At 35.6% G+C, this 16745-nt stretch overlaps 1 protein-coding gene across 4 annotated transcripts in view; it reads left to right on the top strand.

Annotated features, from left to right (window-relative positions):
* The first annotated feature begins 2834 nt into the window (after positions 1–2834).
* ABCD2 (ATP binding cassette subfamily D member 2) overlaps positions 2835–16745 on the top strand; it is a 65975-nt gene continuing 52064 nt past the window's right edge. The window contains exons 1-3 of one of the 4 annotated variants that reach the window (XM_008002878.3): positions 2835–4182; positions 5703–5883; positions 14951–15066. In XM_008002878.3, the coding sequence (XP_008001069.1) occupies positions 3244–4182; positions 5703–5883; positions 14951–15066 (1236 nt within the window). In that variant the 5' untranslated portion in view covers positions 2835–3243. The remainder of the gene's footprint in view (positions 4183–5702; positions 5884–14950; positions 15067–16745) is intronic. The other 3 variants (XR_012094481.1, XM_008002877.3, XM_073020621.1) reach the window with 3 other exon arrangements.

Genomic DNA, 16745 nt, shown 5'->3' with positions numbered 1-16745 from the left:
TTCACCTAAGTGGCTCGACATCAAATCAAATCTCACATTGATGTTTTCCAGAGTTCAAGTAACTCACTTTCAACCTTCCTTGTACCATGATTCCGATAACAAAATTTCTGTCTTGATCATTTTCCTGATAAACAATTCTTCATTCTCACAAGTCTCTCACTCCAGATGCTAAAAGCTTGTTTCTGCACTACAACCTCATTATCAGTTGGTAAACTGACCTACCTCCACCTAAGTCCTGTTTGAATCTCTAGTGTCCTTTGCTTCTAAATTTCTCACTGTCGTGCTCCTCCCCAATATAGCTGCCTCTGGTTGTATGAATTGCCAACCACTTGCCTCGACTTTCAGCTACTGTCTGACCCATGCGTCCTTCTGCGTACCATGTTCTGCCTAACAACATCCTGCCATCACCCCCAGTTAGGTTTACCCTGGCCTTTAACCTGTCCTGTCACTGCTAACCCTTTTGTGTTTAGCTGTTAGGAAATGTGACAAAAATGAAAGGCAACCTTACCTTGCATACAACAAAAGCAAGAGCTTAGGAAGAAAAGAGTTTGACAATAACTTCCATGACCACTATGATCTGTACAGACAGGCTTAAAAAGTCTTAATGGGATGATGGAGTGTGCTACTAATATGACCAGTTATCAAAAAAAACTTGCATGAGTTTGACACTCATGTGTCAATCTGCTGAATTGAATGCAAACAAATGAAGAGATATGTGATGACTGTCAGAATTAATATAACTACATAAGAAAGAAGTTTTAAAAACTTAAAAATATGATTACTTATAAAAGTGAGGACAGTTCTTTATTTGTGATAAACTCAGTAATGAAGATCATTTAATGCTGAGATGGATTTTATATTCCAGCACAGAGGTTTGCAAACTTCTCTAAAGGGCCAAATAGTATCTATTTTAGTCTTTGTTGCATCCACCACTGTGGCTTGAAAAAAGCCATAGACAGAGAATAAATGAATGGGTGTGACTGTTTTCCAATAAAACTTTCTTTATAAACACAAAAATGAGAATTTTATATAAATTTCACAGGACAAAATATTCCTCTTTTGATGTATTTTCAACCACTTTAAAAATGTAAAAATCATTCCTAGCTTAAGGGTCATATAAAATTAAGTGGCAGGCTAGATTTGGCCCACCAGTTGTAATTTGCCAACTTCTGTTCTAGCTTAATGCATATTTTCCTAAGGTTCTAATTGACTGGAAATATGTATGTATGTTGGGGGCCAGCTGCTGGCAAACAAAACTGGTTATAGCTACTGAGTATGCTCAGTGTCACTTAGAAATCCCCAGAAGTTTCAGAATATACATCACTTCTGTAAGATTTCAGTAGATACCAAAAGCAAAGGAGCAAGCAGAGAGGGAGTTTTCTGAGAGTTTTAATGAGATGGGGGCGGGGAGAGTGGAGAGCAAAAAAGTGGTTTTTGCATATCCAAAAATATACTCAGCCTTGACTTAAAAAATGCTCTTGGCTGGGCGTGGTGGCCCACGTCTATAATCCAAGCACTTTGGGAGGTTAAGGCAGGTGGATCACTTGAGGCCAGGAGGTTGAGACCAGCCTGGCAAACATGGCAAGACCCATCTCTACTAAAACTACAGAAATTAGCCAGGTATGGTGGCACACACTTGTAATCCCAGCTACTCGGGCTGCTGAGGCACCAACCTGGGAGGTGGAGGCTGCAGTGAGCCAAGATCGTGCCACTGCACTCCAGCCTGGGTGACAAAGAGAGACTGTCTCAAAAACAAAAACAAAAAAAAAGCTTTTTACATTTTTAAAAATATGCAGAATTGTCCTTGACTGTTGAACAGTTTAAATCCTCCATTATGGATGTGAAGAAATTTAAGACTCTTAGTTTTTATCAAATAACCAAATGGAAATAGGAAGTAGCCAGTAGATTATCTCTACAGCTAAACAAAACAAACAAAAAAGACACTTGCAAAAGACAAGGAATTCCTGAAAAATGAAGTAAGGTCCTAGAGAAGTTATTTCCATCATCCAACACCAGCTGAATTCCCAAATGGTTAAATTTTGACTATAAGTGCTACCCCCTTCGAAGTAAAAACTACTTAACACATGGGAGTAGTAAAAATGAAACATTGATCTCATTTACTTAATAGTCGCCTCCTTGTAAATAAATATAAGTACATCAGATCTCCAGTTATGGGGCTGGAAGATTTTTATCATAAGGACAAGTAGGATGCAGGGGAAAAAGGGAGAATGGCTAGAGGCATAGCAAATAATTATTTTCTGTAACACGGGAGACTTTTATCCTATTTATTTACAAGGGATACCTCAATTACAATTTGTCTATTAGGTTCTGAGACCTTATGTGAAATCAGACCCCCAAAAAAGCCGGGGGTGGGGGGACAGAAAAACAGATCCAAGTGTTTGTATTTGACATTTGGCATTCTCCAGTGTCCCTCCCACTTATCACTTTCTTTTCTGATCCCTTTCAGATTCTTTCCATGCTTTTTTCATATTCATTTTATGTTGATCCTCTTGTCCCTCCTCCCTCATTTCCGGGGTTCCTTCTCCCTCCTCGTCTCATTAAAACTCTTGGAAATCTCCCTTTCTGCTTGCTCTTGTTTGCGGTAGCTACTGAAATCTTACCGAAGCGATGTATATTCTGAAACTTCTGCGGGTTTCTAAGTGACACTGAACATGCTCAGTAGCTAGAGCCGGTTTTGTTCGCTTGGAAATCTCCCTTTCTGCTTGCTCTTCTGTTTGCCGTAGCTACTGAAATCTTACCGAAGTGATGTATATTCTGAAACTTCTGCGGGTTTCTAAGTGACACTGAGCATGCTCAGTAGCTAGAGCGGTTTTGTTCGCCAGCAGATGGCCTGATTCGACCTCTCCAAAAATAGACATTTAACTCTCTGAACTCCTGTTTAAGGAAGGATGTAATTCGTTTTGCTCTCTCCTCATTTTCAAGGTTCAAAGGGAAGCTGCTAAGATTCCAAGGTCCCACCGCCCTCACAGCCAATGAGGGGCCTGGGAGGGAGGAGCTTGGTGCAGCTGGAGCTTCTGAGAGAATCATTCCCGGTAGATGCAGCGGAGTCTGAGCTCTGCTGCATCTGTTACAGCAGAACAAAATTAAAAACAAAACAGTGGAAGAGAAACGCTGCAGACTATGGGACGCTGTAGGACTTTCTGAAACATTTGCTGGGGATTTCTGTGAAGCATGATCTTTTAAAACGAGTTCTTTTGGAAGCCGGTTTGGGTAACTGGGAAAATGACACATATGCTAAATGCAGCAGCTGATCGAGTGAAATGGACCAGATCGAGTGCTGCTAAGAGGGCTGCCTGCCTGGTGGCTGCGGCATATGCTCTGAAAACCCTCTATCCCATCATTGGCAAGCGTTTAAAGCAATCTGGCCACGGGAAGAAAAAAGAAGCAGCTTACCCTGCTGCAGAGAACACAGAAATACTGCATTGCACCGAGACCGTTTGTAAAATACCTTCGCCTGGAGTGAATGCAGATTTCTTCAAACAGCTACTAGAACTTCGGAAAATTTTGTTTCCAAAACTTGTGACCACTGAAACAGGGTGGCTCTGCCTGCACTCAGTGGCTCTAATCTCAAGAACCTTTCTGTCTATCTATGTGGCTGGTCTGGATGGAAAAATCGTGAAAAGCATTGTGGAAAAGAAGCCTCGGACTTTCATCATCAAATTAATCAAGTGGCTTATGATTGCCATCCCTGCTACCTTCGTCAACAGTGCAATAAGGTACCTGGAATGCAAATTGGCTTTGGCCTTCAGAACTCGCCTAGTAGACCATGCCTATGAAACCTATTTTACAAATCAGACTTATTATAAAGTGATCAATATGGATGGGAGGCTGGCAAACCCTGACCAATCTCTTACAGAGGATATTATGATGTTCTCCCAATCTGTGGCTCACTTGTATTCTAATCTGACCAAACCTATTTTAGATGTAATCCTGACCTCCTATACACTCATTCAAACTGCTACATCCAGAGGAGCAAGCCCAACTGGGCCCACCCTATTAGCAGGACTTGTGGTATATGCCACTGCTAAAGTGTTGAAAGCCTGTTCTCCCAAATTTGGCAAACTGGTGGCAGAGGAAGCTCATAGAAAAGGCTATTTGCGGTATGTGCACTCCAGAATTATAGCCAATGTAGAAGAAATTGCCTTTTACAGAGGACATAAGGTAAGATAGAAATTAAGGTGATGGGTGAAATGCGAGACTGTTCAAGCTGCCACTGCAGTGCCAGATACCATCTGTTGTCCTGTCGATGGACCCACTTCTTTAGTGTCTTAGATTCCTCTGACATCTAAACCTATATTAAAATATATGCTTCATTACCCCTTTTAACCGTAACCAGTTAAAGAATTATAGGGTGCAAACTTTTCTAAATTTTCATGAGAATAAAATTTGCAACACTCTGAAAAAGCCTACTTAGCCTCAGTTACTCAAATATGGTCAGAATTATTTCTAACGTGTTTTCTTAAAACTTAAATCCCAACTTGGTAGGTGGCCCTAAAGCACCTACCAGAAGAAAATATGTATTTGGAAACTAAGACTAAACATGTTTCCATTGAAATGGAAAATTTAGAATGATATTCTTTGTTGTTCCTTTGTTGTCGAATGGGGGGGGGGGACCAGGATTTCTTATAGAAGACATTTTTAACAATTTTGCATGTCTGATCAATATGGAGCATCCCCATTCCCAAGAAGCATAGGAGAGTGTCTCACAAAATGGCATTTCTACTACTCTTAGTTCATGTTCAGCACTATATTTTGACAAAATGAAAAGAGGAAGTGAAATGAAATTTTGTCCAGCTTTGAAAAAAAAAAGCTGAGATTAGAGAAGAAATAAGGAGTACAAAAGGAGTTTCAGAATGTTTTCAATTTTTGAAGATTTTCAACATTAAGCAGATCCCTAAAACAATTAGCCCAATTATTCATACTCATAGTGTATGAAGGTAACTTCAGAATATGAAATAAGACAGAGATTTTAAAGGCAATGCAATCTTAATTTAAATGACTTGGTGAATAAAATAAAGTATTCTACTGTTGAAGATGGCATGTCAATCACCAAGCAGAATTATTTAATTTTTAAAGCATCAGTAATTATCAGTGTCCTTTTTAATAGCAGTAGCAACCTGAAAAAGAATATTTAAAGTAAATTTAGGACTTTTGCTCCCACTTGAAAATTACCTCATATATTGTATTATATCATATTGATTTGTGATTCTTCTTGAACTATTGAATTCAATGATATAAATTATAGGGTGTTTAGACTTCTTGCATAAAAGACAAAATCCAACAAAGTGAGTCAGTTCAAAAGTAGAGTCTATACATATATATGTCATGTGTCCATTTTTAGGTATTTTTGGTGTGATCAACAAGGACAAAGCTCTAACAATTGTTTATTCATATCTTACATAATATCATTTAATTTTAACATCTCATACATAAAATTTAAATATCATAACTATAAATTACTTATATGTATTTTATACCCAACATTATGTCCACTGAGTAGCATAAACTTTTAAAAATAATACACATGTGACCAAAACTAAATAATAACTAATACTGGTATTAATCTGCATTTATTGGTTGTTAAGACACATAGATAATGCCATACTAAAAAAAAAAAAAAAAAGAAGAAGAATATGTATATGTCTTTAAGGAAAGTCCTCAACTCTTTTTCCTCTCTATAGGTAGAAATGAAACAACTTCAGAAAAGTTACAAAGCTTTAGCGGATCAGATGAACCTTATTTTATCCAAACGTTTGTGGTACATCATGATAGAACAATTCCTGATGAAGTATGTTTGGAGCAGCAGTGGACTAATTATGGTGGCTATACCTATTATCACTGCGACTGGCTTTGCAGATGGTGGTAATGACATTTATGCTTAATCTCAAATATATGTTTAACATTATTTCTTTTGAAGGTGCCATTGCTAGTTTTATGTGAGCTAAACTGTGTACATAGTCATTATTCTAGTTAATAATAGTCCAAAACAATGGCAGACTTTACAGCATCCAGTAATAAGACCAGCAGTATGAAAAATAAGACAGTGGCTCAAAGACGTTTCCAGTTCTGAGCTATTTCAGAGATCTCTGATGCAGTGTTTCTGGGAGTTGACCTTGAGCAATTTTAATTATATTGCCTAACATAGGATGATTCTCTAGTTCACACTTAACCTCAGAACAAGTCATTACCCTCAGAAAGAGTATAACACAAGCTTTCCTTGTGTGTTATAAACGTTAGTTCTACACATCGCATACATTTAGTCTATAAATATTCTATAACTGAATTTGCCCTGTTTTGTGATTTGAAAAGTCAATTGACTACAGTGGGCAAGCAGGAATATTGCTTCAGGGAATGCTTAAATGCCATGGAAAAAGGGCTCCTCTACTTGTGAATAACATGGATAACCTCTTATGCAGCATGATTTGGTGGTTTTGTAGGAATGGTGGTTGTCAAGCTGCAGCTGGCTAATTCTATCCTATTACTGTCTCAACAGTTTTTAATAACAGTTTTCATTCTTTGGAATAACAAAGAAAGATAAAGGCAAGGAAGAAAAACCAATGTTAAAATGTTGTATCATCCTTGGATGGGAGTTTGGATCTTAATCTGTTGGAACAGAGAAGAATTAACTGAAGAAGTATTTTCTACTCTTTTCCTAAAATAAGACATCCCTCCTTAAAAATCACGGGACTAAAATTGGCCATGGTGTTTAAGGAGCTAGACAAAAGCATAGGCTTTGTAGTGAAACAGAGTTTTGTTCAACTTTTGGTTCCCCCTCTTCCTACTTGTATCCTCTTAGTCTGTTTAATTAGAGTTGATTAAACTCTTTATACCTTAGTTCCCCATTTGTAAAATGAGAACCAGAAAGTCTACTTCAGGGAATTGTTGTGAGGATTTAACTGAATAATGTTTATGAAGTACAGAACATGTTATACTTGATATGTGGTGACAATTATTACCTAGAAAATAAAAGGTGACAATTATTACCTAGAAAACTAAGAATATTGTTACAGAATCTATACTGTTTTATAGTTATTTTGTGTAGAATTAAGGATTAATAGCTATTTCTGTGAAGTGATCTAATAAAAACAATAATTACAATGTGCCTAAATGTTTTGAAACAGTGCTTCAATGTTTTAACCAATGCTTACAAAAACACTTGTCAAAGTTGAGTTATCCTTAACATAAATATGTTCATTTTAGTAAGTTAGTATTTGTCAGCCTTTCTCTGTGGCAAGTGCTATACTTATAACAATTATACTTCACAACTGAACTATGTAATAGACAGTATATGTAGATCACTGAGAAAATTGAATTTTATATGGTTTTATGTTTCAAAATTTACTAAAAATAATTTAATTTTAAAAAGTTTATATTGAAAAAGGTATTGTTAGTAATAGTATTTTAGACATAATCCTTTCATAATGAAATAAAATTACTTTTTCAAAAGAGTATTAGAGAGAAAGACACTTTAAAATCTATGGTTTTAATATTAGTTTTACCAAAAAAAGCCAAAACTATCAGATATTCACTTAAAAAGTCATTTCTTAAAATAACAATACTCATTTAAAAAATTTAATATATAATGTATATTAGAGAAAACTCTATAGACAAGATTATGATGTAGTTTTGTTAGTCAGTGCTTGGACACACTGGTGTTATTAGAAAACCCAGGAGTATTCAGCATAGAACAACAAAAATGCAGCTATTAAGTGGTGACAAATTAATCCCACAGAGACCAGTAAAAAGTAAACAATGTATACAAAGAATCTAACAAGCTTATTTAACAAGATGTAATAATATATTTAAAAATAAATCCTACAAATCCTGAAAATACCATGTTAAATTAAAGAAACATTAAAATTTTAGATTGAAATATAATAACCTCATTGAGGCAAGTGAAACAAAGTATTTTTTAAAGCTTCTTTCAAAAGAAAATTTTTATATAGAGAAAAGTAATGTAAGAATTTCATAGACAGAAAAATGAATTCATACGACATAATACTGAGAATGTTCTTCAAAATCTGTAATATTAAGGATTACTATCTGTGCTTGTAATGTTTGCAGATATATGTATGTATTTACTAAATATATTCATCATACAAAGACTTAACACATGAAAATACCAAGTGACTTTACTCAGCCAAAATAATTTTTTGAAGATAATAGTATATCTTTAAGGTTTCAGTTCTTGAAATTACATGCCATGTATTCTAATCTAATCTTCAGTCATTTAGTTGTCCCTCACGTTAAAGTGCATGATGCTACATATTTTAAGGCAAAAAAAAAAAAAAAAAAAAGGTGGAAAAATAGGTGAGTCAGGAAGAAATGGCAAGGGGAAAATGTGAAGTAGAGGGGGGAAAAGGGAATAGAATAAAGAATAAAGAAGGTTGCTCTTCAAATGTTGGCTCTGCTATTTAATAGTTATCCTTTCTGGGAAAGTTACATACACTTTATGTACATCAGTTTTCTATCTTAAGTATAGAGATAATTATACACATCTTTCAAAATTTTTATGAAATTACATGTAACATACTTAATGTGCTTTGAAACAGTCCTTGGCTAAATAAGAACCTAGGCAGAACCAACTGTTAATATTTATCATATTCTTACCCTGTGGCTCCTGAGTCAGATTTCCTAGATCTTACCCTGGCTTTTTTGCTTTCTAGACTGTGACCCTGGACAAATCATGTAATCTTTTGTCCTTCAATTTCCACATTTCCGAAATAAGAGAAATGATAGCAGGGTTGTTACAAGCATTAAATAAGATCAGTTATGTAAAACTTAGAACAAGGCCTGGCTCACATATATTCAATAGATGTTTGCTAATATGATCATTGCTGTAGTTTAAAGGAGCAAGTTTGAAAGTGATTAGGAATTCAGAAGTGAAAATGGAGATAGGAAGAACCTGCACAATTTTTGTTGGAAGGGAAAGGAAAAATAATTCTATAGCAGATTTGCTGTACTATCCACCTAAAACTTTAAGTGAAATCTTATGGTAAGGACAGGATTATATTTGTATTCGAATTCTCATAATAAAATTACATATAGAACATGACATTTTCACATCAAAAGAGGAGTTTAAAGGCCATCTGGTCTAGAGCCCCAGCTTTGCCTAAAGTCACACAGGTAGTTAGTGGAAGCCCTAAGGATGGAGGGCGTTCTGTAACTCCAGATGCACTGCTTTTTTCTACTGCATCATACTGCCACCATATTAGCTACATTGGAACTTACTCTGTAAGGAACGTGGGTAAGCTTGAGGCAGATTAATCATGGAACCAAATGGTTGGCAAAGAGGCATTGAAGTAGTTAGTTATGTAGAATTTCTATTATATTATTTTTAAAGACTACCACCCCTTTATTTACTTAGTATTAAGAGAATGACTGAAATTATGTGAAGAAAATAGTTACCTAAGGTCTACAACCTTAATTCTTTAACATTAGTAGGCTGCCTTTCTTCTCTTGATATCAAAAGCTGTTCTGGGCAAGGAGGCCAGTGAAAGCTATGAGGTTCCTCTGTCAATATCTTATCACAGACACCTAACGAGCAGGAAAAAAGAATGTCTAAGCTACTAGCACTGCCAGTAATGTCCACATGTTTGTGATTTGTGAGTGTGAAGTAGAATATCAGGAGTAACTGAAAGACACTGCATGCACTCCAGTAGCATTGGTGAATACTTTTATTCCTAAAATGTACTACCAATAAGATTATATCCATAGCTTCAGCTTCTGCTGCATTATTGTCTCATATTCCAATGCCAAATCATTGAAATATTATTTTATATTGTGGGCCAATTTGGATATAATTGTACTCTTTTTGACCAATGAACATAGCAGTATTATCAATACATATCAAAGGCATACTTAAAACTCTAATTAGGTATGCATATAAGTGACTATAATTGTTTAAAGTACAGCATATATGCCAATATGGGCATAATCATTAGTGTACCAGTTAACGAGTTGTCACAAAGTATACTGACCTTCTCACTACCAAGTAGTATTTGCCAGTTTGAAAATTACATAAATAGTATTATGTAATACATACTCTTTTATGACTAGCTTCTTTCACCCAGTATTATGCTTATGAGCTTCATCAGTGTTACCGAGTATAATCATAGTATATTTATTCTCATTGCTATATAGCATCCTATTGTATGAGTATACCATTTTATTTAACCATTCTGTTGTTAGTAGACATTAGATTGTATCCAGTTTGGTGCATATTAGTAATAGTGCTGCTAAGAGCATTTTTGTCCATATCTTTTGGTATATATATACATATCTGTGGGTACTTAACTAGAAGTAGAACTGCTAGATTACAGCCTATGCATAGGTTCAGCTTTAGCAGATTTTGTAAAACAGTTTTCCAAAAAAAGTTCTTTCAATTTACATTCCCAACAGCAATGTGTAAGGGTTCTAGTTCCTCCACATCATCTTTGTCTGGCTTTTTCGTTTCAGACATTCTCATGAGTGTATAGTGGTACTTCACTGTGGTCTTAGTTTGCATTTCTCTAATGACTAATGAGGTTGAGTACTTTTATTTATTCATTGGACATTTGGATAGCCTTTGTTATGACGTGCCTGTAAGTCTTTTGCTCATTTTTACATTGGTTTATCAGTTTTTTCTTATTGATTTGTAAAAGTTTTTATGTATTATGTAGTGGGTCGTTTGTTGGATATATAATATACATGCACACCACACACACACACACACGCACACACACACTTAATCTCAAATATATTTTCCCATTCTACATCTTGCCTTTTTGCTCTCTTAGTGGTGTCTAACAGAAATTCATACTTTTAATATAGCTTAATTCATCAATAATTTTCTTTATGGTTAGTGATTTTATGTCCTATTTAAGAAATATTTGCCTAACCCAACATAATAAAGACATTCCTTATTGTATCTTCTAGAAATTTCCTTGGTTTTTCATTTCATATTCAAATCTTCAATCATTTAGAATGGATGTTTATATATGGTGGAGGATAGGCACAGGTTGTAAATTTTGTCAAGATTTGTCAAGATGACAAAGAGAAAGATTATGAAGAGAAATAAACTCAGATGATAAGTTTGAAAAAAGTAGAATAAACTTACATTTTATTTTTAAAAAATAATATACCTTATTTCTTTAGATAGGTTTTAAGTTTACAAAAATTGATCAGAAGGTACAGTGGTCCTAAATACCCTCTCGAGATCCCCATAGTTTCCCCTATGCCTTATATCTTGTATTAGTGTGGAACTTTCATTACAACTGATGAACCAATATTTATTTCTTATTAACCAAAGTTCATAATTTACATTAGGCTTCACTCTTTGTGATGTATAGTTCCAAGGTTTATGATAAATATATAAGGCATACCTTAAGTTTAAAATTCTTTCCCGTCTTTTCTGTGAAATAACAAGACATGTGACCAATTTTCAATATGCACTTGTTACCATCAAAGCTCAAAAGTAGCAGTAAAATGAACCAGGTATTGTGTTAAATATGAAATCCTTAAATGAGGAACTTCTGACAAAATAGCTAAAAAATATTTAGTGAAGACAAAAAGAATGTATTGACCTAGAATAAAAACTACTTAGTATTCTAGGTCATGGATTTATATCTCTGACACTAAGGAATCTGGCCCTGTCTTAGAGGTCAGGCAATTGGCTGTTGGGTGCATGACAAAATACTACTGGCAATGCTCTCACAGTACCTGCCAAAGAAGAACTAGTAGAATAAAAAGCCACATAAAATCTGGAGGAAGTTTTTGTTATTTTATTGCTAAAAACACGAAGAAGACCCAATAGGCATTAATCTGCCAAAGCAAGACAGAAATTATCATGCCATATGAAACGCCAGTCCATCTGTGCAAATGTCTTTTCCTCTTAACAGAGGCTGTCGATGAAAACTACTATTCAAATCCCTTTTAACCCAAATTCATAAAATTCCATAATTATTTTAGATTGTCAGCTGGATTTTCTATGAGCCAAAACTATTCTTAGCATTTTAACTGATTTAGCAATTTACTATTTCGGTACTCTTTTTGTGGCTATCTAAATTTTATCACACATTTACATGTCTTTAAGAATATCTATAGTCTGTTCCCAGTCTATTTATGTAATCACATCTTTCGCTTCTCCCTTATACCAATGCTCATGAGCCTTTTTGTTTTCCTTCTTTAGGCAAACTAACTAATTAACTTCAAGGGGACTAACAGTAGTTCTCTAGAGCAGTGATTATCAGTAGGGCTAGGAGAGGACACATTGGACTATGGTAAAACATCTCCATTAACTCATGGTGCTTCTGATAGTCCATGAAATCAGTGCTTGACATCAACTCATACTGTAAACTTAACCAATTTGTCATTCAATTAGCATTACTTGACATGTCCCTTCTCTGTGCTATTGCCTACGTGGTACTTTTAATCTATTAAAATTGTATGCCATCTTCAAGATGTCTCTCAAAATCTACTCCTCCATGAAGCATTTTCTGTCTCTTGCAGCAAGTAGTAATTTTTGCCCTCTCCAAACACCTTGCATTAACTCATCCAGACTTCACTACATAATTGTTTAGGAATTTGACATCTCTCTTCTACCAAGCTATAAGCCCCCTCAGGAAAATAAAATCTGAAAATCAAATTTCTTCCTGTTGTGTCCTGCAGTATCTTGCCTAATTTCTTGCACATCTAGGTGTCCAGTAAAAACTTGCTGGGTGAATTTTACCTTATGTTGTGCAGGTATCCCTTTCAAAATAAGTTGAACTGTCTATGTGCAAAAAAAGTAAAAATATCTGATAATTACAACAAGGCATAAAATATATATTTGCACTGAAATCCTTTGAGATAAATTAGAGTGAACTAAATATCAAAATGGGCATGGGGCTATCTATATCACTGCTACTTTCTTCCTTAATTTATAATATCTAGTTTGGAAATTTGAAGATAATCTATAGAAGGACCAGCTAGAGAATCAAAGTGATAAAAAGATTAAAGTAACAACCTGGAGAATGTAATTTTGAATGCTAAAACAAAAATTGAGTGGATATACAATAATAGCAACGACAACTAGAAACAATAATAACTGCTGATAATTAGAGCACTTACTGTGGGCCACGTATTAGACTAGCACTTTATTTGGTTTTCACCAATAACCCTTAGAACCCTAAGAGATAGAGCTGTTTGAGATAGTTATGTACCTCATTTACAGGTGAGAAAATAGGTGTGGAGAAGTGTCTTGCCTACTTACCTTACTACTTGCTCATGAGGAATAAAGCCTAGATTCAGACCTAGTCTGATTCCTAGCTGTTAACCATAATTCTCCATTGACAGTAATTTTGGATGTTCATCCATCCATCCATCCATCCATCTACTCATCCATCCATTCAATACACATTAAGGAGTACTATGTGTTAGACACTATGCTGAATACTAGTAATAAAGAATAAAACACACAGTCTTGACTTTCGAAGAAATAAAGTTCACTGAAAGAGACAAGGATTCCTAGGAAAACCTTTAGTAAAGTGTTAACTCTTAAAGAAGGAGAAAAAGTTAAGCAAGAGAGGAAGGAAAATATATTAAAGTCCAAAGAAATCACATATACAATTGCCAGAGGATTAACAGAGTATGTCATGTATGGGGTGCTGCTGGAGCATAGGGTGAAGGATGGTTGAGAAAGGTAGACAGAGACTATATTATGAGAATCAGCTAATTTACATTTCTATTAAAGAAACCACACCACAAATACGTGCTTATTAGTTAGTAGTATTAATATTTAATTACCAGATCAATACTATTGTATTGCCCAGTAGGTATTTTATTTTATTTTATTTTATTTTATTTTATTTTATTTTAATTTTGAGGCAGCGTCTCTCTCTGTCACCCTGGTTGGAGTGTAGTGGCGTGATCTCTGCTCACTGCAACCTTTGCCTCCCAGGTTCAAGCAATTCTTGTGCCTCAGCCTCCCAAGGAGCTGAGATTACAGGGATCTGCCATCATGCCCGGCTAATTTTCGGTTTTTCAGTAGAGATAGGGTTTCACCGTGTTGACCAGGCTGGTCTCAAACTCCTGGCCTCAAGTGATCTGCCTGCCTCGGACTCCCAGAGTGCGAGGACTACAGGCATGAGCCACCACGCCAGGCTGCCCAGTAGTACTTTACTGCACCCTCCTCAGGGCAGGGAGTCCAATATGGAAAGGGTTGAAAGAATGCTAAATGAAAATAGTCTTAGTTCCTTTTGATTTATTTGTACCAAGTCTCATTTTGGAAAAGTAATAAAACAAGAGGAAGTTTAAACAAAATCTGATACAAACACTGTTATTTCTCTTCTCTCCTCTCCTCTCTGCTCCTCTCTCTTCCTTTCCTTTCCCCTTTCCTTCCCTTCCCTTCCCTTCCCTTCCCCTCCCTTTCCCCTCCCTTTCCCTTCCCTTTCCCCTCCCTTCCTCCTCCCTTCCCCTTGCCTTCCCCGTCCCTTCCCTTCTCTTCCCTTCCCTCCTTTGAGACGGGGTCTCACTCTGTGGCCCAGGCTGGAGTCCAGTGGCATGATCTTGGCTCGCTGCAACCTCCACCTCCCAGGTTCAAGTGATCCTCCTGCCTCAGCCTCCCAAGCTGCTGGGACTACAAGCACACGCCACCACGTCTGGCTTATTTTTGTATTTTTAGTAGAGATAGGGTTTCACCATATTGGCCAGGCTAGTCTGGAATTCCTGACCTCAAGTGATCCGCCCACCTAGGCCTCTCAAAGTGCTGGGATTACAGGCGTGAGCCACTGCACCTGGCCCAAACACTGAATTTTCAATGATTCATTATATTTCTAGAAAATTGCTACTACTAATGAAAAATTAATATGTGGTTGTTTTAGCCACAATTTAGTTTGTATAATATAAAACAATAAGTTACTAAAAAAAAAAAAAAAAACTCAATAGTTTTGTAATTTGCTTTTATATCTAGAGGATGGCCAAAAGCAAGTTATGGTTAGTGAACGGACAGAAGCCTTTACCACTGCTCGAAATTTACTGGCCTCTGGAGCTGATGCTATTGAAAGGATTATGTCTTCATACAAAGAGGTACTTGCATTTCTTATTGTCAATTCGATTAAAATAAAATTTATGAAAATCAAGCAAAATGTCAATTACCAAATATACTTAGTATTTTGGAAGCATATCTTTTCTCTGCCAAAATTGCTGAGTATAATCAAGATTAAGGGCAGCAACTCCCCAGTGTAATGCTGCTAATATCCTTTGTTTTTTATACTATCAATTGTTACTTCTCTTTGTCTCTCTATAGTATGATATCTTTGTTTTACATTGTAAAGAAACCCTTAGGTATGAACTCCAGAGGCAGAGTGCCTAAATTTTCGTTTTTGCTCCAGTATTTACAAATTATGTGACCTTAGGTCAAGTTCCCTAATGTGTCTGTGTCTCTGTTTCTTCATCTATAGAATGGGGATAATGATAACACTGACTTGTGGGGTTGTTGTGAGCTGATACATGTAGAATATTTAAAACAGCACATATTAAACACTCAATAAATGTTAGCTAATAACATTTCTTATATATCTTGCAAGCTTTTACCTTTCCTTTGTTAAATGGGTAATACCTTCTTACCATTCCGCGTTCCTCCTGCGGAGTTTGGGTCTTCCTCTTTTGTGTCCATCTCAGTGTATATCTGATGTTTCACCACATTATAACTGTCTATATTACCTGCATCACACCACTCAGCTCCTTAAAGCAGGAACTGTCTTACTCATCTCTACATTCCTAATATCCATTTTCATACTTGCAATACTGTATATGGTTAATAAATATTTGTTGACAAAATAATAATAAGACCTGCAGATACCACAGGACCAATGTTAAAATTACTTAATTTAATTCAGATATTATATAATCTTCCCATAAAAGTTATTCTCACTACCAATTACTCTTATGGCTATCATATTAATATAAATTCTAGAACATCATTATAAATTTAGCTGCATATTAAGTCAGCCTTGAATAAACTATATAAAAGAGTTACAAAGGGCTAGCAAGCAACTCAATTTTTTAAAAAAGTTCAAATAGTAATGTTGATAATCTGGAGACAGTCTTTGGGATAGATTTGTTGATGTAATAAATTACTTAATATTAAAATTAAATGACAAATCAAGATTTTATTTATCACACATTAAAACACTGTGCTAAGTTAGAGAAATGATATCAATTAGTTTTTCTAAACTGTCTCCAACTCAACAAATTATTGCATTTTGCCTTATTTTGCTTGAATTGACTTTTAATCATAAAACGTTCACTTCTAAAAATTCTTGTACTGCTGTGACGGCACATGAAAGCACCCACCATGTCTTCTCTGCTAGCGCCAGAGGGACCAGGTTTCCTTTGTAGAGTTAGGGTTCTAAGACAAATTCCCTGTCTTGTACCCCAAAGTAATTTGTCTACCGGCACATTCTTAGTTTTTTTCAGACACTTCTGCTGTTTTCACACTCCATCCTGGTCCACTGACTCATTGCCTCCTGCCTTTCTTGAATTGACCTCTACTTGTGGTTTTGGAATTCTTTTCTATGCAAATATTTATATTTGCCCAGGTTTCACTTGAATCCATATTTTGTTAATCTTTAAATTTGTTTTCCTCTACTTGGCAACTAAGAGGTTCTTCTAGATAACATTAGAAATCATTTAAATAGCTATAACATTAACATACAGAAATGAAATAATAGTGTAATTACAGATCTCTCAGTAGAGATGTGTGG

The sequence above is a fragment of the Chlorocebus sabaeus genome, chromosome 11, assembly GCF_047675955.1.
Source record: "Chlorocebus sabaeus isolate Y175 chromosome 11, mChlSab1.0.hap1, whole genome shotgun sequence".
Taxonomy (NCBI): domain Eukaryota; kingdom Metazoa; phylum Chordata; class Mammalia; order Primates; family Cercopithecidae; genus Chlorocebus; species Chlorocebus sabaeus.
This window is presented reverse-complemented; position numbering and strand designations above follow the sequence as displayed.